The sequence below is a fragment of the Rhipicephalus sanguineus genome, chromosome 9, assembly GCF_013339695.2.
Source record: "Rhipicephalus sanguineus isolate Rsan-2018 chromosome 9, BIME_Rsan_1.4, whole genome shotgun sequence".
Lineage (NCBI taxonomy): Eukaryota > Metazoa > Arthropoda > Arachnida > Ixodida > Ixodidae > Rhipicephalus > Rhipicephalus sanguineus.
The window spans coordinates 152,427,071-152,451,338 of record NC_051184.2 but is presented as its reverse complement, the minus strand read 5'-3'; the positions used below and the strand labels follow the sequence as shown (position 1 = coordinate 152,451,338).

The following is a 24,268-nucleotide window of genomic DNA, read 5'->3' as shown; positions in this document are numbered from 1 at the left end:
ACATTTCACGCGTTTAGTGGCAATAGAGTCTTTTAGCAAGTTACGGAAATACGGTACGCAAACACGGTAAGGCAGTACGGCAGCGCTCCTCCTTCACTGGTCGTTGTGCGGCTTGAGCACAACGAGCGGGAAAGGAGGAACGCTACCGTACTGCCTTACCGTATTTGCGCACGTATTTCCATAACTTGCTAAAAGACTCTAATATGTCCTACCGAAACGAGCGGCTGCGTCTCCAGGCAACGAGAACATGTCGTCGCTGCCGTCATCTGCTGACGCGAGCAAGTGGGGATGAAAAACCCATTTCGGGCGCGGAAATCTTTTCATATACTGCACGTGGCCGCCAGGTTCGGCGGCTATATTCCCTCGAAAACGTCGTCATACACAAGCGCCGCGACTTTGGCAGCTCTCTCCTGACGTTTTGCTGATGGTTATCGTGACAAGTCTGGAACAGGAACCTAGGCTTCGTTTCTAGATTTAAAAAAATCAAATCAATTAGCTTAAGTCACTGGTTGTCCGTTAAGATTCGTCACACCGTTTCTTGCAAGCATGCAAAGCTCATGCTTCTTGTGAAGTTACCGTCCCATTTTAACGTCTACATTCCTCTAAACATTAAACACCTTCTTAAACACGGCCTGGAGCACCTTTCTCAACAAGAGGACAATATACATTTCCCTTAGGTGAGCTTCACCCTTCGTTCACTCCACGTTCGCTCCTCGTAGACCGCGTGTACGAAGCCTTCGTGATTCGCGTTCAATGCGACGAGATTTCTCTCTTTCTGGGCTGCATGGACCGCGCGATGCACTCGCGCATAACTAATTCAAGCACAGACGGATATGTTTGCCGATGCTTTGACTGAACGGTGCGCTCGTCGCGGAAGAATACCCGGACGTGTGAAGACTGCGTTCGCCAGGAAACACGGATGCACACGAATGTTGCAATAAAGCTACGATGAGGCGGTTGTTCACTTGAATGACACAGCTCCAGCTACTCGGTTGTTCATCACAAGGCTAGAACAGGGCAAAGTTTCTTTTTGTTTTGTTTTTTGCCTTATGACGGTTTGTTTCCTGCGAGAACAATGACCCCAGACAGCATTGCTCATAAAGATCATAGAGTGCCTCATGCACTTACCTAAGACTACTCGAAGGCGAGTGCCATCTTTTTTTTTTCTTCTCAGTCGACGTGTTGATCAAACCCCGCCGCCCACCCAAAGCTTTCCGCACCTAACGTGGTTTTGCACTGCACCAAGCGACTACGTCGTCTAATGACGTCATCATGTGACGTGACGTGATGTGAAGTCCTCTAACGACGTCATCACGTGATGATGAATTTTTGCAGCATCAATCGTGTTGGCGCCGACACCGCGGGACGCCGGTCGATTCTGGCGTTTGATGAGTCATCTAAGGCTTTCGCTTTAAAGGGACACTAAAGAGAAACAATGAATCGATAAATCGTGCTCTGAGAACTCTAATGTCCTTAATTTCGCCATCAAAAGTTTATTAAAAGAGGAAAAACTGAAATCCACAGTTTCATTTTTAAATTTCGCGCCGAAATCTCCCTGCGTGACGTCACGAATTTCGAAGTTGTCGTATTTTGGCGCCATTGGCTCAACAAAGTTACCCCAAACTTGGTGTGTTGTCTATAGACACCTCAGGGGACAATGTACTTCATTTTTACCTATTAGAAACTAGGTAGTCCCTAGCAGGCGCCGTCAAAACGCGTGACGTCACGGCGAATGGTGCTGAAACTTCAAGGCGCCGCGTCGCCACCTACATTTTGTTTTTGCGCGTTTTCTCGCTTACTAAGCGTCTTCGCGCCGTAAGTGTAGTGTTTTTGGTATCGTAAAATAGTGCTTTACTAATATGAAAAAAAATCGTTTAGCTCTTTTTAGTGTCCCTTTACTAAAACGTACAAAGAAGGAGCAAGGCAAAGGACCCTCACCGATGGCGCCTCCGGGGCATCGCTGTACGGCGGTGTCGCCGGCGCGTGTCCAGTTCCAGAAGCTGCTCCGTGACTGCATGGGCGGACAGAAGCCTCGGTGCAGGTAGGACGGCACGCCGCTCGCTCTGTCCGGGTCCTGGAACCTCCCTGCGAGACACACACACACTCGCGTCGGTTGTCGCCCGGTGCAGCACCGGACCATCTTGTACCCCTCGCGCCGATACTCAGCGATAGCCGAAATCCGATTTGCATGCCGGCGGTGTCCCACCACGCACAAGCACTAAATAAAGCTTATTTACGTCTACGCAGAAAAATAGTAATGAGTAAGCAACCAAAGAAACCAGTAAATGAACGAGTCATGGAATAAGCAGAGCGCATTGTACAAATGGTTCAATCGAAAAAGCAACTCGCGTAAATTCCGTTCGGCAAAAGCGATCGCGGTTTGCTCCGTGTCGGCACAGCACGAGATGGGGACTCGGCGTCTGACAGTCTTGCAACAGCATATTGAAGGGTTTGCAGCGCAAGCACGGTAGTGCTGAAGAAAAGGCGTAAAAGCGAGGAACGGAAAGCAAAGAGGGACGACACGAGCCCTCCTTGCTTTCCGTTCCCCAGGCAGCACAGCACATTGGTCCAATATTGTTTATACGTTGGCAAACGATGGCCCAATGATGGCCCATACAAACCACTATAAAACCAATGTTGGGAAGCCAGCCTACAAGGATGCCAATAATGGTCCATCTTTGCCAGCCAACATACAATATTGGTCGTGCTATTCTTTGAGGTTGGCAACAACGGCCCATGGTTCCCGATGTAAATACAATATTGGCAGAACCAGGCCGTATGGATGGCAATATTGGGCCAGCTTATCCGTTGGTAAAACAATAATGGTTAAGTAATGGCAGTAGATCGGATATATTGTCCAGTCAATCTGACTGGTTAAACAATATTGGACGGCCAATGCTACGCGCCGGACAATATTGTCCAGACTTACACGTTGTCGCTCCAATGTCTTAAACACTGGCAAGCATATGCATGATTAATCGGCAAGAATGTTTTTTTCCCCTTTTACCATCACTGAGGGAAGGTTAGCCCGAATCGAGCCACCACCTGCATGCACGCTATTATGAAAATCACTTTGTCCGGCATCCAGCGCACCTCAAAGAAGATTTCTGGTTACTTATCACCATAGGCGTGCGCAGGGTTCCCCATTAGGGGGGGGGGGGGCAAAGGTTCGTCGCAGCGCCCCCCACCCTACTAAGAGGTTCGTCCGAATTAACCGGGTTGCGGACAGGTATGGCCGAATTAACGAGAGTGTGATGCCGTTAAACAATAAACATGCTTGCAGGGATCAGAGAACGCGTCCTAATTATCCGACTTTCCGAATTAATAAGTGTGGAATTAACGAGCTTTTACTGCATAAAGATGGGAAAAACAGTCCATCGTTATCAGCCAATAAACAAAACTGCAAATTCCAGTCTATAAGAAAGGGAACAATGGCGCACACAGGGTCTTGATTTTTAGGTTGGCATTTAGTGTGGCACAAAATATATGCTAAATAGTTGGACAAAATTCGTTTTACAGACGTTGAGCAATGTAAAATAAGTACCAAGTTCTCAACTGAGTTTTGCGCGCTGTTGGAAATACATCTATGAGAAAGGAAACTCAAAACAAAATCTCACTTTGCAATGCTTGTTGAAAGTTAACGTTAATTGTGTGATACAGGCAGCGTATACATCGCAACTGTATAAAAACAATCAAAAAACCCTACTTTTACATTGATTGAAGCTGTACATAGCGTTGACGAGTTAATGGAGTAGAATAGAAGTCATCTGCTTCGCAATGGGCCTCTGCGCTGGTGCGCCTTCTGCGCACCGCACACGCACCGAAATTATTCTCACGGCTTTATTAGCGGCAAACAAGCAAAACATTTCATGTGACTTCAACCACGCTGTGTATTTTTCGTGTTTGCTACACGACTGGTTGGATTACAGTATTATAACTTCTTTGTGTGCGCGCTACAGCGACGTGCTGTCCAAGACTACGGTATCGCCCGCGGAATCTTTAAATTATCGATGAGTTATGTTTGCACTTTCAACGCTTCACACAACCAGACGTGTTCACTTTGAATAAATGTTCTCGGTGATCGGGAGGCCGGAGAAGCAGCGCGGCGCCATGTTTTGCTCCGGAATTTCACGCGTCCTCTCCTCGCGGCAGTGGGGCAGCGCGGTGGTCGCTGGTCATAAAACACTTGTCACTTGACGGCTGCTCCGCCCACGACGGTTCGCTTTCAATGCCTTTGAAAACGAGGGGGGGGGGGGGTTGAGGGAGATTGCGGGAGACGACGGCACCTCGGAAGATGCGTACGCGTTTCGGCCCCTTCTGGCCGGCGGCTATTCTTCGTCAGTCAGTGGCGGACTGGCGGTTACTTTCCCTCGTTCGGGCTCCCAGCATCGGCGGGCGCGCGCCCCTCAGTATTCGGCGAGAGTCATCGGGAAGAAACGGAGTCGGATACCGAGACAGGATGCCACGATTCTACGGATACCGAGATTCGACATAGTGTAGGATGATCAGCGCAACCTTGACTCCCGCAAACACTCACACAAACACTCACTCATCCACTCGAGGAACACACACGACACTCACGAGTGGATGAGTGAGTGTTTGTGTGAGTGTTTGCGGGAGTCAAGGTTGCGCTGATCATCCTACACTATGTCGAATAACCAACTAGCCCAACAAAAGGTTTTATCGAGATTCGACGGCGATGCCACAGTGAGAAGGCAGCTGCCCTGTTCTTCATCGGACCTGACTGTTTTGACTTTTGAAGAGCGATCCGCAGATGAGCGCCGATGTGTTCTGACAACTCGCAAACTTTCCGCCGGATTTTTGTGTTCGTATCGCGTTCAGTAAGTCGTTTTTCTCCTTCGTCGCATGTTACTTTCCGTGTTGTTCGTAAGTGAAATGTGTGCTGCGTTTATTATTGTCTACATTACCGCGTAAGTTTTTTTTAAATTTGCTAGTTTGTGAATACCGATGTGGGGGGCTTTATTGTGCGCTTCGAAGTAGGTTGGTTAAGTTCTCGCCCTCAGCGATGTTGTCAGCATTTGCGTGTGCTATTTTGTTCTTTTCTCGCGTTGTAGTGCGTCAGCTTAACACCCTTTTTTCATTTGCCCTTCGCCGCTGGATTCGCGCAAAGAAATGATGGATTTGTAACACACAAATTTTTATTAGTTGTGAAGTTGTCGCAGACTTTCAAGCTCTTGCCGCAGTCACCTTTTAATTAATAAATAGGCGATGGACTTTCTGGTAGTTCAAGGTGGTTATGGATCTCGGCTGTATCGAATGTCTGTTCACGTGTACATGTTCATTTATTTCATTTTCTATCACGCTTCGCTTTTCACTGACTTCCTTTTGAACCTTCGGTGAACTGACAAATCAAATAAGCGCTAACACCTAGGGAGGCTGTGTGTGTTTGTGAGTGGTCCCGTTTCCCCGATTTCTAATATAAGGACGTTATTGAAGGTAATTAGTGTAGGTTCTGTGCAGCTGTTATCTGCCAGCAAGCGGTCAGCAGAACAAAGCGCGAAATGCGAAATTATTTTCAAAACTTGCAGTATCTTTGCCATATGTATACATGCAGAATAAACTTGTGTGTACTCTCAGCTTTTGTACGCTCATTATCCCTGCTGCTTGCCTAAAAGCAAAAGCGTGGGCAACATGCATTTATTTACGTGCACAAAAATATACCTCACGTTAAACTACACATTCAGTGGAAAATGTTTTCATTTCCAGCGTTAAACGCTGGAAATAAAAGAACGATGGTGCAGCCAACGATAAAGGCTGGCAAAAAATATTGGAGCTGCGAATATTTATACAATGTTGGCGATACGTACGACGAACAATGTTGGCTACAGCCATCCTTGCCATTATTGGCGACATGTTGGATGGAGAATGTTGGCTACAGCCATCCTTGCCATTATTGGCGATATGTTAGACGGACAATGTTGGCTACAGCCATCCTTGCCATTATTGGAAAATCATTGGCATCCAATATTGGACCAATGCACATTTAGGTGTAGCAAACCCCCAAAAGCCAACGCAGGACCAATATTTCTGCCAATGTTTACCAACATTGTTCCGAGATTGGTCCAATGCCGGCGTGCTGCCTGGGTCCTTGCTTCTACGCCTTCCTTCAGCACTATATACGGTGCTTGCGCTCCAAACCCTTCAATATGCACTTTAACCAACTAGCCCAAATAACCGTTCTTCTTCTTGCAACATCATATTGTAAAGAATCAACGCGAACAAGACAGAACACAAGAATAGAAGGAACAAGCATGTTTTCGTCGTGTTCATTTTTGATTCATTAAACTTCGGGTGTTAAATAGCGCTCGTACTGTGTCCTTCTTGTGTTCTGTCTTGTTTGCGCTGACTTTTTTACAATACGCATCAATTCCAGCTCGCCCACCTCTCTACCTTACTGCCTTCTTGCAACAGGCACGACATCCATTGAGCAACTTGGTTGCAAGGAAATCCGCAAGGTGGACGACGATACGTGCAGCGGCCGCCGTGCGCAGGGAAAGTGGCCACGAGTTGCTTCGTTAACCACGTGTCGAGTTGCGGCTTCGTTACGCATCTGAGGGTGCCGCCTAGCGCGAGCAACCAACTTAGGCCGGAGTCGGTGATGTGAAAACCTCGAGCGTCTACCAGCCACTTGTCTTCGTTCGAAAGCGAAGGCCACGGGCGCCCAATGCCAGCGTTGTATAACAGCGGGGGACGGGTGCCGATTGCAGGGGCAGGCTATCGACATTCCCCAAGTCACACCGGGAAGGGAAACGGAGCGAGGGCACCTGCTTTGGCCCGTCGGTTCACGCCCCATCCGAAAGTAATTACTGGGTCGGATACAATAAATTTCTCGGTAAACGCGGAGGCAGCGAGACATAACGACACCCGACCGACGCATTCCCCGCGCGAACACTCCCGCCCAAGGGCTCGTTTGGCTCAGGCGTCCTCGAGGCGCCTTCGGGGCGTCCCAATGGTCGGCCATCTATACGGACGCGTTACACAAGGGACGCGTATACTCCATCTTCGAAAGAGTCTTTCGACATTAACTTTCTGCAACGTGTCGCTGATTACACGAATTAACTGAGCCATTCTTAAAAAGTGCGCGCGCATATTTAATGGTAGCCCGCCAGAAAAAAAGAAAAGAAACACGATAAGGAACTCTGGAAGCGGATTCGCGACATGGCGCGTTCGTCGACACGCTTCCCGAACGGGTGGTGCGAAGTGGTAAGCGATAAAGGAGAGCATATAAGGAGATAAGGAGCATTTGCTCGAACAGAAGTGTTTTAATAATTCTAAAGGACATATCACGGTTGTCATCCATAAGGAAGAAAATAATAATAATATCTGGCATTTAACGTCCCAAAACCACGATATGATTATGAGAGACGCCGTAGTGGAGGGCTCCGGAAATTTCGACCACCTGGGGTTCTTTAACGTGCACCTAAAGCTAAGTACACGGGCCTCAGACATTTTCGCCTCCATCGAAAATGCAGCCGCCGCGGCCGGGATTCGATCCCGCGACCTTCGGGTCAGCAGTCGAGCGCCATAACCACTAGACCACGGTGGCGGGGCAGGAAGGAAAACCGTAGCTGTTTGGGTCGACACATTTTATCGAAGATGCCGCCGGGTAAATTGTGGACTATTCTACGTTGCCGCAACTAAATTCGAAAAAAAAAAAGGAAGGCGGGGGGGGGGGGGGGGCAGGAAGCATTGGCCGCACCTATTAACACAAAATCGTGGATATCGTAACTATACTATTTTATAGACGCGTACTGATCACGGATTTAAGAATTGCGTTCGTCGAAAATGTCGCATCTCGGCGCGCGTAGTCGCCCGCGGATGCCCCACATTTTACGACTCACGCAATCACTGCGGCGCGCAGGCGATGCTCTTCTATCGAGAGCTCTCGCGATAACGAGACGGTCATATACATCAAGAGAATTATACGTGCAATTATACAAACCAAAGAGGGCCCACACGCTCGTATACCGCAGCGAGCCATCCCTGCAAGTACGCATGCAAACGAGGGCGGGTCGAAATGGCGGCGGCTAAGCGACGGCAGTCACGCGACCAGCGCCGCTTAGCGTGCCGCAAGCACCCCGCCAGTGCCCCCCGAAAGCACCACACAAGCGGGCGGTGGTTGTTTGTTTGCTTCCTCCCCCGGGGCGCGGTTCCAACGCCGGCCGGCACGCCAGCAGCCGAGGGAGGCAACGAGCCATCGTCGGCGCACAGGTGACGCGCGCGCCTCTAATAGCTTGGCAGGCATCTCGCAACGTCGACGGCGGTGGTCCGAGCTCATCAGCGCTGATCGCCAATTAAAGCCAATTACCGGGGAAGCAGCGATGGGTGCCCGGGCGAGGAGGCATCGCCGAGGGTGGGAGTGTCGCGCGTTCTCCGGAGGCTGACTTGGAAGTGTCCGGCAGTTGGTGCTCGTTCCCGAGAGGGCTGTTGCGTGCGGTACGTGGCAGGCCGCTCGTCCGCAGACCCCGGCAGCTGCGCGCCTCTCTCCCAGCAGCGTTGGCTCACCGCGTGGAACAAATCTCGCCTGGTTTTCACGAGGGGCCGTAGGTTACCTGGCTCGCTTCGCAGCACACACCGGCGACAGCTGTTGGGGGTCGCCCGGTGCATAGGGCAAATCCAGAACGCACCCACCAGCCAATCGCGATGGCAACGTGTTTGGACACCACCGACAGAGACACGGCGCGCTGGATCTTCGTGCGCTGCACACAACGATTCGTCCATCGCCGACTTTGCACTCGACACGCGGCGCGCGGGAACGCGGCCCCAGAATTGATAACGTCTGCTCTGTAGCAGTCGCCAGGCTGCACCGTATTGCGGCCTCCGGGTGACAGGCGATGGAACGAGCAGCCGCTGCGGGTTGTTTGGCTCGGGGTCCCCGCACAGAGGCGATGAGGGCGGCGGCGCAGTCCAGCTGCGTCACTATGGAAATGATCTCGGCTGCTGCCCGGCTGCCTGAATTATCGCCGCCTTCTCTCGAACATTGTTTTGCTCCCTCCTCGGTGCCTCTGGGCTGGCGACAACCAGCTCTCGCGCAGTTTCGCGAAATGAAAAGGTGGGCAGCGCCGCATTCTCGAGAAGTTCCCGCTTCTCTGCGCGTTTGACGCAGCCGCTCACAACCTTGAGGATCCAGCAGTAGCGGCTACTCCCAAAGGTGCCCTCAGCATTTAACGTGTTCTCCCGGTATTCGAGCGCCTTGCAAACATAACGCTTCAGTAAGACGTCCTGGTCCTGGCGGGATAGTTTGTTCATTGCTTTTAGACGTTATTAAACTGCGCGAAAAGACGAGGACACCACTCGACTTTATTGTTGAAAAGTGTGCAAACATAACGCGCATTTTTCAACGATAAAGCCGAGTGCTCAGCCAGGACAAAACGTATCGCAGATAAGCGAGAATAAAAGAGTTGAGGTGTGGTTTCCTGGGCCGGTTGTAAGAAAGGGGCCGCAGAGATAACGACGAAGGAAAAGTAATAACAATAATGCCATCTTAATGCTTAAATGCTCAAGTTTTGTCCATAACAAAGGCTTCGCTATGATGGGGCGCAGTCATACTGGTTAGTTCAAAAGGCGAAAATTGAAATTATATGCCGGAACTACGAGATGTTCAGGAGACACATTGCAGAGGGAACCTGACTGGCTTTGGCTAATGTGCGCCTAAATATAGACACGCCAGCGCTTTTTTTTTTCTTCCAGATTTCGCACCCATCAAATACGGGCGTCAAGGCGTAGATCGAACCAGCAACACTGATGTTACCACCTTTGATTTATTATTTTTATTTTTGCTGCAGCACTAATAGAAATAGAATAGCCGAGGTGATATAAACTTCGTCTGCACAGAAAACCAGTTAGAACAGAGCTAGACGCGACAACGGACAGCTCAGATGGTAAATCTCGTGAAAAGCCAAGGATTTCACTCGTGGAACACAGAGAATATTTCAACTGAAAGGCTCACCTTTCGAAAACTCTGCGAAGCTAGCATTGCGTCCAGGTCGAGGGCATCTCGTTTTTCATTACGTGACACGAAATTCACGTTGCATCATAATTAAGGTAATTCAATTTAACGAAGGATGAGGTGGGCGATGTAGTTCGCAAATTTTTAAAAGTACGTGTTTAAAACTGCGTGCATTGAGAGAGATGCTGCTGACGCAAAAAGACACAGTGAGAGTTTGCACAGAAAAAAGGCGACTGACGAGCAGGGGAAGCAAACGAGGCCGAAGGAGAAAGACACACCAGGAACGCCCGGACGTTTGAGCTCGTGCTTAGTAAGTGCGAAGGAAAAAAAAGGAAGAAAAAGAAAACCCTCCGCGTCAAAACGCAACCGCCTGAAGGAGCGTCCGACTCTTCCAGCGGGAGGGGAGAAAAATGAGCATTTTCACGAAGGTATGTCTTCACCGAACACTGCACGAAATGGAAGCAACAGCTCGTTAACGTTCGTCACGCGGTTGTCCGAGTCACCCCCTCACCCTTTTTTTCTTCCCCGGAATTCATTAAGAAGAATAAATTTAGCAACTTCATAAGAGTTCGAGAGCGTTCAGAAGCAAAAGCGAGACAAAGTCAGTGCGCGGTGTATGTTCGGAGTCGGGGAGGAACGTCGCACTTCTCAGGTTCCCTAGGTTGAAGACCACATGCGCTGAGGTCGTACATCAAATCTCCGGGTTCGCTGACAGATGGCGCCGCCTACAGCCAAGCGCGGTTTAGGCAGGTTGAGGAACTTTCCTACTTTCGTCATTTTGCAGTGAATTTGGGGGCAGCTGGAGGCCACGCCGGGGCCACATTTATTTTTCGCAGTTGTACGAATACTCCGTATCCACGGGCTTCTTTTCTTCAGTCCTGCATTCCAAGGACACGTGGGTTGTGGATATCGACGATTAAGGTAGTGCGATAAAACTACGTTTTGTGTACGGAACAGTCGCAGGTAATCAGGAACGCGGCCAGAAGCGCGAGGTCCAGACTAGTGGACAGGGACGATGTACGAGAATGCGAATGCAGCTTGGCTCTTATACGCCACATGCGCCAAGTGAAGCGAGACGTGCTAGTCAACCGATCGCAATAAGTTGCGGAACGTAATAAAATCTCTTGGGATTCATAATGAACAGCAGTATCCCCACGAAACGAATAAACGCAAGATAGGCCAACAAGCCCGGTGACTACGTCTCCACAGAAGTCGAAGGCCATTGTTCCGTCCCTTAGTTGACCACTCGCTCGATCCTTCGATCGCACGTCGTTGCATCTTTTCGCGTACGATACGCACGATCATTTGGCAACGGTTGTTTACATATAATGCGGTCTCGGAGTCCGTATAATGTAACAACTCGCTTCGCTCTGTTCCATCCCATGATAGGCGTGCGCACAAGGGGGGGGGGGGGGCTATTCACCTAAGAGGGAGGGGGGGCGCGGCGACGAACCTCCCCCCCCCCCTCCCCGCACCCCCGAATGGGAACCTTGAGCACGTCTATGCCCATGATAATATCTGCCTTTCACTTATATCGCTTTTCGCATGAAGTAGTCCATGTGACGGATATAAATACAGTATGCTAAGGGCGAGTTGCGGTGTGCGACGTCGAAACGCAAGTTCTGTCATGGGAGGGCTTTAGGGAGCACGAAGGTTCGAATACTGCGGTGCTAGTCAACGGCTGCGGCGCCGCCTTTAGAGTACTTTTCTTGGTCACGTGCTCCACGCCGTTGGTCCATCCCTTATTGCTCATCCTTCGAATGGATTATCCCTTATCCATCAGGCAGCTGTATACCTCATTCATCATTTTTTAAGAAACGCTCTACGTGAGGACCAGCTGCTTTCGTTCACCTCGTACCGGAGACCTTGTCAGCGTACCTCGTTTTCCAATCGGCTTGTCCATAAAAGTACTTCCCGGCACTTTATTGCTCCTATTCTTTCATATTTCATTGACTGGAGCCCATCAAACTTCGGTGGTACAGGCATTCCCTGCATCTTATTCTCATACTTTCTTTCAATACCGCAGGGTACAGAAAAAGAGCCTTCGCTCATGATCATCAGCCATGACTGGAATTTTCTCCATACTATTCCATTATAGGAGTGTTTTGAGAATCTCATTTGTCCATGGGGTTTAACGTAACAAAGCGACACCGGCTACGAGAGACGCCGCAGCGGAGGTCGCCGGATAATTTCGACCACCTGGGCTTCTTTTCAGTGCACTGAATTTCAGTACACGGGAATATATTCCATCGAAATGCGACCGTCGCAGAAGAGATCGAGCTCGCGTCTTTCCAGTCAGCATCCGTAACCACGGGGCCACCGCGCCGGCTTTTTGAGAGAATCTCTTCTCGGCGGAGTGACGTACTGAGACTTTAATAATACGGAAAGGCGGGCTAGTTGGTTTTGCTGCATATTGGAACTTTAGCGCACACACACGAGGACACACAAGGTCTGTGTGTTCTTTCTTGTGTGTCCTCGTGTGTGTGCGCTAAAGTTCCAATATGTACTGAGACGCATAAATATCCTCACCGCAACAAGCCAAACACATTCACTTCATTAGTGAAGCTTCCTACGAGCGTCAGTTCATATCGCCAAGCATAGCTCCCACGATCTTCCATGTCACGGTTGAATTCCCTGCAAACATCTCCCCTCCCTTACCAGTTTTCCTTTACCCTTTCCGTAACGAGGAACTGTGGGACGGTGCTCTCCGCGACGGACCTCCCGAGGTCCTTCGAATCATGATACAGCGGGGCCTACTCGTCGCTGGAGTCATCCTAGACACACCGGACTAGGGTTCCTTCCGCGCTCTCTTTCTCCATCCGAACATTAATAAAGAAGTTTTACTCTCTCCCTATCCCCTGCTGATACTAACGATTCGTTATAAACGATGGAACACTCGGAATGTGCCACGACTGTGGCGTCCACTGCGGTCGTACCTCTCCCCAGGTGCGGCGAATCGAAGGTGCTGCCCTCGGTGGTCGAGGCCCAACTGCCGCCCCAGATGTCGTAGCCGTCGTTCGACTCGCTGCTCGAAGGGACGCGATGCACGGTGGACGCCGTGGTCGTCCACCGAGGACTCCTTGTCGTCGTCGTCGTCAACTCGTCAGCGCCTGCGGCACGAAGGCATACTTCCACTGTAAACCAAAACTTCTGCAGCGTTCTATTCGCACTACACAACCTAGGCAATTTTCCCAAAAGTTTCTTGACACGTTTCTCGGGCGCATCATTACCTCCGATCAAGGCAGAACTGGAAACGGATTCGTGAGACAGCTGCACATTCGCTTAAAGGGACACTAAACAGAAACAATGAATCAGTGTAAATTAATAAATTGTACTTTAAGAACTCTAATGTCGTTAATTTCACCATCATAGCTTTATTAATAAAGGAGAAAATCTATGTCAAAGTTTCATTTTTAAATTTCGCGCCGAAATCTCCACGCGTGACGTCACGGATTTCAAAGTGTATTTATCGTATATTGGCGCCATTCGATCAACAAAATTCCCTCAAACTTGGTATGCTAAATCTATGGCCCCCTCAGAGGACGATGTACTTGATTTTTACCGATGAAGAACTCCTAGCAGGCGCCGTCAAAACATGTGACGTCAGGCACGTAGCCAGGATTTTTTTTCGGGGGGGGGGGGGGGGGGGCCAAGGCCTAAATATTCGAAAGAAAGTCTTTTCATGGCAAAAAGAAAAAAAAATTGCCCGGGAACATAAAAGGCTGGACGAATTCCGGGGGGGGGCCCGGGCCCCCCGGGCCCCCCCCCCCCTGCCTACGTGCCTGTGTGACGTCACGGCGAATGGTGCGGAAACTTCAAGGTGGCGTCGCCACCCACATTTTCTTCTTGCCTGTTTTATCGCTTAATAAGCCTCTTCTCGTGGCAAGCGTGGTGTTTTTGGTATCGTAAAAGAATAGTTTACTAATACGAGAAAAATCGGTTTGCTCTTTAGTGTCCCTTTAAAACGTAAAAGAGGACAAAAGAAATTCCTGACACAGCATATGAGAACAAAGTATGGCCTTACAGAATGTACTTGGCCTTTACGCTGCTCTCGAAAGCTGAAAGAAACGCACTTCTCCACACACACGTGCTCTAATGGTACCAGCATTGAACCATGCCGGCCAATATTACGTTCTTTTATTGCCACGTTTAGATTTTAGTTAGATGTCAGAGTATATGTTGAAGACACCCTTAACGTAAATCGAACCTTTTATAATAGCTGGTAGCCAACTGTCAGGCTAGCTGATAACAGCGCTATAGCGACAGGAATAGAACGAATATTCATGCCGCTTCATGTTTCGTTCCGTATCGAAAGAGGCCATAATTGAAAGTAAGCGTGTGAGAAAAGCTACGTACCGGGCAACTCCGGCCTCGCAGATGGTCTGGCCACCGTGTGCGCTTCGCTGGCCGAAGACAGCGGTGGCCTTGCGGTCGAGGTCCGATGATGGCGAGCGGCCTCCGTGGACGGCTCTCTCGTGGCCGGAGAAGACGACGCCGGCAGCAGCGGGGGCGGAGGCCTCTGGAACTGGGTCGCCGGGATGATGATCAGCGGCCGCGTCGTCGTCGTCGTCGTGGTAGGCGTCGTCGAAGACGTCGTACTGGACGGCGTCGTCGGTGACTCTGGCGAAGGCGGCGGATAAGGGAGGAGGTGCCACACGAAGAGTCAGGCAATGCAAAGGACGGTAATACGCTTGCTTAGAACAATCTTTTGCAGCTATTCAACCTGAAGGTATTATCAATACTAGCGCTATAAATAGTTTATTATAGCTGTATTGGACAAGCAGCAAAACACAGCCTCGATTATTGGCTCGTTTCCTTTTTTTCAATTAGGCATAATACAACAAAATAAAGGAGGCTGTTTCGTGGTTCCTTCGAGACTATTTTATTCGCTGTAGTGTATGCTTGCATTTAGTATAACATGTGCCATATTTAAACATACACGTAAGACAAGTACCGCTGAATCTATATATATATATATATATATATATATATATATATATATATATATATATATATATATATATATATATATATATATATATATATATATATATATATATATATATATATATATATATGTAAGCAGGATGTCGCTATCCTGCGCAGTGCCATTTCTCTAAGCCTTCTTTATCTACAAGCACAGTCGGATGCAGATGCTTAAACGACGTTGCGCGAACATCAAACGCACAATCATGCAGCACACTCAAATAAAAATGGTGATGATGATGAATGCGTGCAAAGAAGGAGCAGTCATGCAGAGGTACATGCACGAGAGTTGGAAACCATCGACTGCCACATCACGCGCATGCGCATTCAGGCATTCACCGAAACAAGGTCATCCCCAACGCAAACACTGCCGTTCCCATAGTGTATGATGACGGGACGAAATGCACTCCGTAAAGCCAGACAACGTGTGACAACAAACTACGCCATTTTAGGCCCTTAGAGTCGCAGTGCAGATTTCGATGTAGTCAACAAAATGCTATAGTCGGTCGTCCAGAGCAAGTCATAAAATGAACGCTGATTTGAATTGCAACGCTAATCCCAATGTGAATCTCCCTAAGAAGATGCGAATTGCAAATTTTATCGTGATACGCAAAGAGGGCGATACCTGTCAAGTTACAGACCAACTTCCTTTCTATCGATAGTTTCTAAATGTACAAAAAAAATTTACTCACTCGAGAATAACTAATTTCTTATACCGGTGTCACAGGGGCACTTTTGATCGTGATCAGGGCCGATCCGGATTAGGCTCGATCCGGATGAAGTGCTGCTACACTGTCACACTTAATCGCGATCAGGCTCGATCGGGATCAAGACGATCGCGATCAGCGCATCGCGATCTGGCTCCGTGATCGCGATTTGGCCGAAGTCTGTGCCAAGCTCGATCCGGGTTAGGTTGTACTAATGTAGCAGTGACCAACTTATTATTGCGATAAACAAGTCCGATCAGGATCGGCCCTGATCGCGATCAAATATCAAATGTGCCCAAGTGACATCGGCATTAAACAAGCATTCAGTTTCGTCGAACCATCAGTTTTGGTTCAGACCAAAAAGATACACTGAGCTGACACTACTCAAGCAAAAGGAAGTTATCATAAGCGCACTTGAAGACAAGCTCCGTGTACTCGGAATTTATATCGACTTTTCGAAAGCCTGTGATTTAATAAATCGAGACTTGCTAGTAAATAAACTAAATCACTATAACATACGGGGGATTTCTAATTCTTTGATACGGCCATACCTTAACATCGTAAGCAAACTGTAGCAAACAATGACACTCTGTCTGATGCCTCATACTTAAATGCGGGCGTGCCGCAAGGCAGCCCTTTGTTGTTTTTGGTTTACTTAAATGATATATTTGACACTAAGTTACCGGTGAACCTCACTGCCTACGCTGATGACCTTACTGCGGACGTTAAGTGACTTCTAGCCGGGTGGTCCTCTCTGCGTCTTCTCTGGACCAAAATAAAGTTCACTCACTCACTCGCTCACTTATCCTCGACAGGAAATGAGTTTTTGCGATACATGTATCAGCGGTCGCAGGAAAATTGCCTAAAGTTATACACAAGCAAAACAAAAGCAATAGTATTTCGAGCAAGAGAGAGAGAATTAAACTTTATTGTCCGACCAGGCGCAAAATTCTTTTCGCCCAGAGGTGGGTGAGACTTCCTTACTCCAGGTAGCAAAAAAAAAAAAGCGCAAAGTTCTAAAAGACATCAAAGCTTAAGTTTGGAAACGACGACACTGAAATGCTTCGCAGCACCTCGGAGTAATCTTCTCGGAATCGCTTAAATGGTGTGCCCAAATTAATAACGTACGATCGAAAATGGACAAAGTAATACGTCGTCAAAGATATCTGTTATCAACAAGAATTAAACCATTAATCTACAACGCGTTCTTAGTATCAATACTTTACTGTCACACTGTCTCGAGCAGAAGTGCTAGGCGTAATTTAACGAAGATTATTCTTGCTCAGAAACGTGCGATAAGTTAAGTGGCTAACATACCCCACACAGGAAAATATTATTCTGAGTTTAACGTCATTCAAGTGTCCAACCTTTACGCCTTCAGGTTAATGTCTACGTACAAGATTACTATTACAATGTTTACACTACTCATGCTTCAAAGTCACAATGTACGTCGCTGTACCGTTCGGTCTACACCGTCTTGTCTTACTGTGTGCAGAATTCAATCAAGCCCCTGTTCCTGAATGACATCTCACTAGAAGAAATAACCAAAAATAAGTTAACTAGTGTTTTACCACTCCTGCATTAATGGATGGTGCTTCACTCTGTTTCTGTACGTTTCGCTTTTCTTTATGTCGAATTCGAAATTGTTGGTAACAAATGCTAAGGAATGCCCGAAGACTGTTCTCAGTTTTGAACATTCTGTTCTCAGTTCGTACTGATCCCTACTGTACGTATTTTTACTCTGCACATTTGCAATATTCAGAATGTGTTTAGATACGTTTTGTTTTGTATTTCTGTTCGCTGCTGAAGGCTAAACTATTTTCTCGCCACGCTCTCGTCTGGTGCGTGATGGGGTTTTTCTCAAGAAGCTGTGTGAGGTGTTTACCCTTACGTACACTCTCTTTCTGTACATTATAACGACATAAATAAAGTTTTCATTTCATATCAGAAGTAGTGAACATCACTGCGTTTAAATTCAAAGTCGACTACCTAAGTAGACCAACCTAATTCATTGGTTTAAAGTCAACCTAGGTGCACCCGATCCCCCTTCTAATCTTGACTCCGAAAGCTCAGCTGGTGGCCGAATGCATCCGGCTGGCCTTGGAGAAAGAAACTAACGTTTGTTAGCTATCTAAATCTACTCTCTTGTATTGTGTCTATGTAAAAGATAAAGCTTTCGATTGACCCGATAAGAAACTTTCTGTAATTTCGCGCAGAAATGTCACCAAATGAAAACCTAACTTCGAAACTCCTTTGATTTCAAGAAGTCAGCTTCAATTATGCATAATTCGCGATGTTTTTACGGGTGCATTTCAAGTGAAGCCATCTTGGGCTGTGACGTTGCCTTTTTGTATCCGAAACAACTAAATGAACGATAGACTCAGGCACATCAAAACGGTCGAATACGGGTGTATTCGGCGTTTCATGAGCTCGTTAATTTGATGTCGCGACATACAAAGCTAACAGATCCATTTCTTCTAAAAGCCCAAGATCGCAACAGCCTCGAATAAAAATATAATTGTCTATAAGCCGGTGTAAACACTCGTCTGTAGGTCGTCAGACTTTTAGTTCCATGCTAGCTACTCGAGCGGCAAAATGAAGTTGTCACGTTCAGAAAGGCAACCTAACCAGCCAACCTTGCAGCACACGTAAAGAACACGTGGGCAATATTGCAGGAAATAAGGTGGCGCCGAAAACATGCACTATACGCAACGACAAAAATATCTACCAATAAAAATAGTCACAACAGCAGTAATAACTGTCTAATTCAGTGACTTAGTCAAACACTACGCGCGTCTTTAAACAGCTCAGCTGTTAGAAAGAACAGCAGTAAATCTGGCATCCGCAGGCGAAAACGGTAGCGACTGGAATTTGAATAACATTACGGCGGCACCCGGAAAGAAGGAATTTACATTTCTGCGAATTGCAGTATTGCGTTTGAGCCCAGCTCTTAACGGGGATGCTCAGAAAGAGGCAAGAAGCCGCCTCGCACAAGGGTGTCGGCGGCTGACAAAGGCTCCACGGGGGAGACACTTTAAACGAGACGATCCAGTGAAGTAATATATGCAGAAACAAAACAAATAAAAACAGGAGCCGACTCGCTTCGTAATGTCTCATGCCAAGTCCCATGCATCAAGGTGCAGAACACCGTGCATTGCATTAGATGCTATATACCGCTGCCTGTGTATCGAACAAAACTCGAAAATGTCCCCTCGCCAAGCCGTTAGAGCATCACGTAAGTTTACCACAAAACTGGCCAACGTGCAAGAGACGCAAGCAATTCCTCAGACGAGAGGCTCTGAACTAGTTGCACGTCTTTGCAGAAGCTATAGAATGTATGAGATGCACCACAACCTTTACCACCCGCGCGTTGATTTATTCTTTCACATCACCTAACGATCTCTGTTATCGCAGTCACGAAAGGAGCGCCTGCTCAGCAGAAAACTTCGTGAGCACAGGCGTGTCCAATGGGAGCACCCGCGTAATACCAAGTCTTGTAACTCTCCGTAGCTTAGAACAATAGATAATGGCTAGGCGGGATCAGTGCAACTGCACTCGGCTGCCGAACATCTTTCTCGGCACAGCCACTTAAATATTGCCTCGCCTTCTGGGTGCAAGTTAGCCGCAATAAGAGCACGCTTTAATTCGCGCTTCTTGATCTTATTTCTGCCTGACGACAGTAAACCGCACCCCCTCCAATGACGTTACTAAAATTCCGCAAATACTGCGACAAAGGAAAAACTCTTTTTTTTTTCATTCGAGATTTGTTGTTGTTCAAATTTTTAAGGACAATTTGCGCGCATTCGTAGAAATGGCTTAAGCCGCACACCTTACTGATCCCACCCATTGGTTGATCCCACCGGTTGATCCCACCCATTGCGGTCACTTCGACCAGACTGACTGGTTCTGTGAAGCATGCGTCGAGGCAAAGGAAATGGTGCAGACAGGAGAAGAGGGCGCCGCGGCAGCATTCAGCCAAGGAGCAGGGATGCAGTACAGCGCAGTGCTCGCAGAGAGACCACCGTAGTACCTGCAATGCACTGGTAGTGCGCTTCGAGGTACTTGTAGGTACCGGGGCAGGGGTCGCCAAACACATCGGTGGACGCCGGAAGACTGCACTTCCTCCTCATACCGCAGCTTCCGGGAACAACGACAGGGAACAGGAGAGAAAGGGGAAAAAAAAACAGCGTTCCAGCAAACACACGCCAGTGTTTCGCGACACGCACTGCGGTGAAGAACACAGCGTGAGCGTTGTTGTTACGCCTAGAGTTACTGTATATGCTACCTTTAGGTAGCAGAGGTGCGCATCTGTCTTCCAAACGCCGCTAGCAATCATGCATTGCGGTGAAGCTGACGCTCGGGCGAATTTTTTGTATTTCTCGACGCCGCCGCTGCAGCGAACTGAATTAACACTAGTCATCGACAGCCAATGCTTATCGCCGGCCTGCGACACACCCGACAGGTTAATCGGCGACACGGTAGGCACGTCGCCTGCAAAAAGGGAGTGCGACTTCACCGCATAGCTGTGGTTGCTAGCCGGACCCATGCGCAACTCTGCTACCTAAAGGTAGCATATATAGTAACTCTAGTTACGCCTACTGGCTCGCCCGGACTGCCCAAACGACACACAAAAAACGGCATCCTTAGAAGCCGACTTGAATGATGTATACGTGTTTCGTTACGCCATATTTTAAGGCGTATAGCTTTCACAAATTACGCCGAATATCCTCAAACTAGAAAATAATAATTTAAAAAAAAGCTAAGCATTATGTTTACAAGTCGACAACCCCGCTTGAAAAACAGATATCGCAGTAATGTAACTGTCGCTCATGGAGCATTCAAAGCGTGCAGATGCGAAAAAAAAAAAGAAAAAGAATGCTGCAACCGGGAGTCCTCATCTTTCAACTCTACGCTTTAAAGGGACACTAAAGAGCAAAACGATTTTTCTCGCATTAGTAAAGTAGTCTTCCACGATACCAAAAAATACCACGCTTTCTGCGCGAAGACGCTTAATAAGCGAGAAAACGCGCAAAAAGAAAATACAGGTGGCGACGCCACCTTGGAATTCCCGCACCATTTGCCGTGACGTCACATATTGTTGACGGCGCCTGCTTGGGCCTACGTAGTTCCTAATCGGTTAAATCGAAGTACATTGTCCTCTGCGGGGACCAGAGACTTGACATAACGAGTTTGTGGAAATTTCGTCGAGCCAGTGGCGCCAAAATACGTTAAATGCTCTTTGAAGTATTTTACGTCACGAGTTACAAAGTTCGGCGCGATATTTAAAAATGAAACTTTGAACTTGGTTTTCTCCTCTAATAATAAACCTATGGTGGTGAAATAAACTACACAAGAGTTCTCCGAGCACACTTTATCAATCTAAACCAATTCATTGTTTCTCTTTAGTGTCCCTTTAACAAAAGCAAAAGTAAAGAAAAAACATATATATAATACGACTGTGTTAAGTTAATCTCTGATATCGCCAAAGTGGGCTCTGTATACCTTGTGAAGTTGAGCAAAATGGCATTAGGTGGAAGTACTTGGAATGAACAGACCGTGTTAACCCCTTCCCTAGACCGAAGACGAGCTCAGCTCGTCCACTATGAAACAAGCATTTGAGGGCGCCGCAGTTAAGCTACTCCGATTCATTTTGCTGTGTTATCGTTCGCTTCAACAGATGGCGCAGTAAAAAATTTTAAAGAGGCGCTCAAAGCATGCATTTTGGTCGAGAAAGCACTTGATTCTGGTAACCGAAAAGCGGCGTCTTCCTCTGTGCGCGAGCTGCGCGCACGTGCCCGCAAGAGCTCCGTTCAGAAAAAAGAAAAGAAATTGCTGGTTTGCCGAAGTTCTCCTGCGAGTGTGGCAGCGACTACTCATATTAGCATACTTTGTTTGAATTATGCGAATTCATTACCATCCACATCACCCATGCTACGTTGTAATGTTTGATTTTTTTCCCTTTTGTGTGTTTCTTTATGTACACCCTCTCCTGCTTGGACTACTGTCTGCAGTATTGTACAAAATAAAATTAAAAAAATAAAAAAAAATTATGCGATTCTGACTACGACCGGGTATCGGCTGCGGACGTGACAAACCCCCACCCCAAGGTCCGTTTTCGCGGACCCGCTTGTTCCTGCGTTTTATTTTTTAAATTTCAGAAATTTTCAGCACCAAAGACTGGAGAGGTTAGGGCACATTCGGTGGTGCAGTGCAGTGAAGCCAGACTCTCCGTCGTTTCGAAAACAAAAATATTTTACGTGCATCTTGCGAATGAGGCTCCTTATGAGTTTTTAGTTATTTCAAGACACGGATAATCAAATAGGCAAATAAAAAAGAAATGTGTATTTCTGCATCGTTTGCCACCAAATAACTCAGTAGAGAAAGGGTTAAAATCCCGGCCTTTTGTGATTCGGCAAGATCCAAAATATTGACGGGTTGCTTATATACATGTTTCACGTGAAGAGCATAACAGTACACAGGCACGTATTGACAAGACAGGCTCTGGGTTTGCACTGTTATTTTCCGCAGAAAGAGAGACACACTTGCATTGGGACGCTCCTCTTTCATGCCTATATAAGAGGTCAGCACAATGGATCTTCCGCTTCATTCCTCCCCGCCGGCTGCTTAATTATATGTCTGACAGTATGGCTCAATTATTCACATACATTCTTATCGCAAGAATTTCTCGCGAACACGAGGCCGGATTTACACTGGCCGCTGCTGACCCTTCGCGCAACATCGACTATACAACAAGTATCGTTCCGAGCGGCTGGACAGCGGCATACATCAAGTGCGCAATCTTGTACACGTTCTGTGATAGAACGTTCTATCGCGCCACACGGGATTTGTCGAGGCTCGTCTGACGGTCATACGTGAGAACGGCAACCAGAAAATACCGTGCTGTCGATAATTTTTGTCGCGTGCTAGGAAAAGAATGGGCACAGAACGGACAGAGGCACCGTTCCGTCCAATAGAACGGATATACACAACGGTTTCCGGACGACTTGGATTGGATCGGAACGTAAGCATTCGTGCCGGAGAATCTGATTAGCTCGCTTTGTGTCCGGCTTAACCCAATCCCACGCCGATAGTTTGCGAAAATGGCAACCAGGACAACCCTCTCTCTCTCTCTCTCTCTCTCTCTCTCTCTCTCTCTCTCTCTCTCTCTCTCTCTCTCTCTCTCTCTCTCTCTCTCTCTCTCTCTCTCCCACCGAACGTCTCGTGAAATTGTGACACCACCTAGCCTCCAATCGAGGCATTAACACAAACAAATTGCTAAAGTCATCGCGCTCTTCAATTTGAAGCTTTAAAAACAATGCATCTCAATATCGATGTTCATTTGTAGTAATTCTATATTTATTCATGCGCTGAAAACATTTCTGGATTCACTCGGCTCGCCTATTGGCTGCTTGCTCCCTCTCGTTCTTCTCCCGTGATTTCGCGTCCCGTTCTGTCACAGAACGTGTACAAGATTGCGCCCCAACTGCCTGCTGTGTTACGTACTTCTTTCCGCTTGCGCCAGCTCAGCCTTACGTGATGTAATGCATTCCCGATCGAACTGAGCTGAATCAGGACCTATAGGAGGAAGCATGTCTGCTCAGAATCCCCCTTTCCCCTATCCCTTGAATAAAGTTTCACTCCCTCTCTCTCTCTCTACTCAGCCACTCTGCAAGTCACTCCCGCATCATCGTGCGAGCGAAGTTGCTTCCCGAGTAAGGAAAATGTTTGTCGCATCGACTACGCTGGCACGAGACGACGCGATTTATCCAGCGAAGTGCGAGGGGAGGGGGGGGGGGGGGGCTGGCGGCTGGAAGGAAGAGCCGAGCCCCGTCAACCCGCAAGTATCTGAGCCGAATCCCGCCACAAGTGGTCTCGTAGACAAAGCGCCGCGCACAAATCTAACCCGGATTTGGGCGCAAGATCCCCCGCAAACCCTTCGCCCGTTGAAAGCGGCTCGAGTTCCGCGGCACTTGTGGAGCCCGCACTCGGAGCCCGGCGGCGGAGTGTCAGAGCTCTCCCTCCGCTGTCGCACCGCGCGTCACCCCGACAACGTGCAACCACTGGAGGATTCCGAGACTGCGGCTCGCCTCGCGTAAAAGCCAGCCCTCCGTTTCCAGCAAATTAAGCCAGTCGCGGCCCAACTGTGCAGACAAACGAGCCGGAATGTGCCCGAGCACGCTCCAAAAGGTTGCGGGTTTCTAGCAGCGTTCGGGGTTCGCATCTTCCTCCCTCGACCGATGCTCGCGCGATTCTATTTCCTGAATGCCATACATGCGCGTACTGACTGCGACAGTGAATGCATATTTTTCTTGCTTTGATATTGATATGCCAGTTAGAATTAGACTGCGATAGACTGCACAGTGCGCATCGGCTGATGTCTGCCTTCTAAGCGCTGGTGATTAAAGCAAGGAACGTAATGTAACGCGGTGGTCATAGAAAAGCAATGCGTGCCAAGTCAAGCGGTATGTTCGTTTTATTGCGTCCGTCGTGTCAACGCCCCCATTACTAATTTAATTTTAACTGAACTTAAACAGGAGACGTGATAGTTTGAATTGTGCCAAATATTAGCACATCGGCGTCTTCGATGTAGTATTCGCTATGGCCT

General features: G+C 48.1%; 1 protein-coding gene and 1 long non-coding RNA gene across 2 annotated transcripts in view; one reads left to right on the top strand and one right to left on the bottom strand.

Moving 5' to 3' along the window:
* The window catches only part of LOC119405928 (adhesion G protein-coupled receptor L1), a 215,663-nt gene that overhangs the window by 69,013 nt on the left and 122,382 nt on the right, over positions 1 to 24,268 (bottom strand). The window contains exons 3-6 of the mRNA XM_049419326.1: positions 19,694 to 19,800; positions 14,327 to 14,590; positions 12,907 to 13,080; positions 1,939 to 2,085 (exon numbers count right to left, since the gene is read on the bottom strand). Of these exons, the coding sequence (XP_049275283.1) occupies positions 1,939 to 2,085; positions 12,907 to 13,080; positions 14,327 to 14,590; positions 19,694 to 19,800 (692 nt within the window). The remainder of the gene's footprint in view (positions 1 to 1,938; positions 2,086 to 12,906; positions 13,081 to 14,326; positions 14,591 to 19,693; positions 19,801 to 24,268) is intronic.
* Positions 1 to 24,268, top strand: part of LOC125759893 (uncharacterized) — a 148,585-nt gene that overhangs the window by 13,435 nt on the left and 110,882 nt on the right. The window lies entirely within an intron of this gene.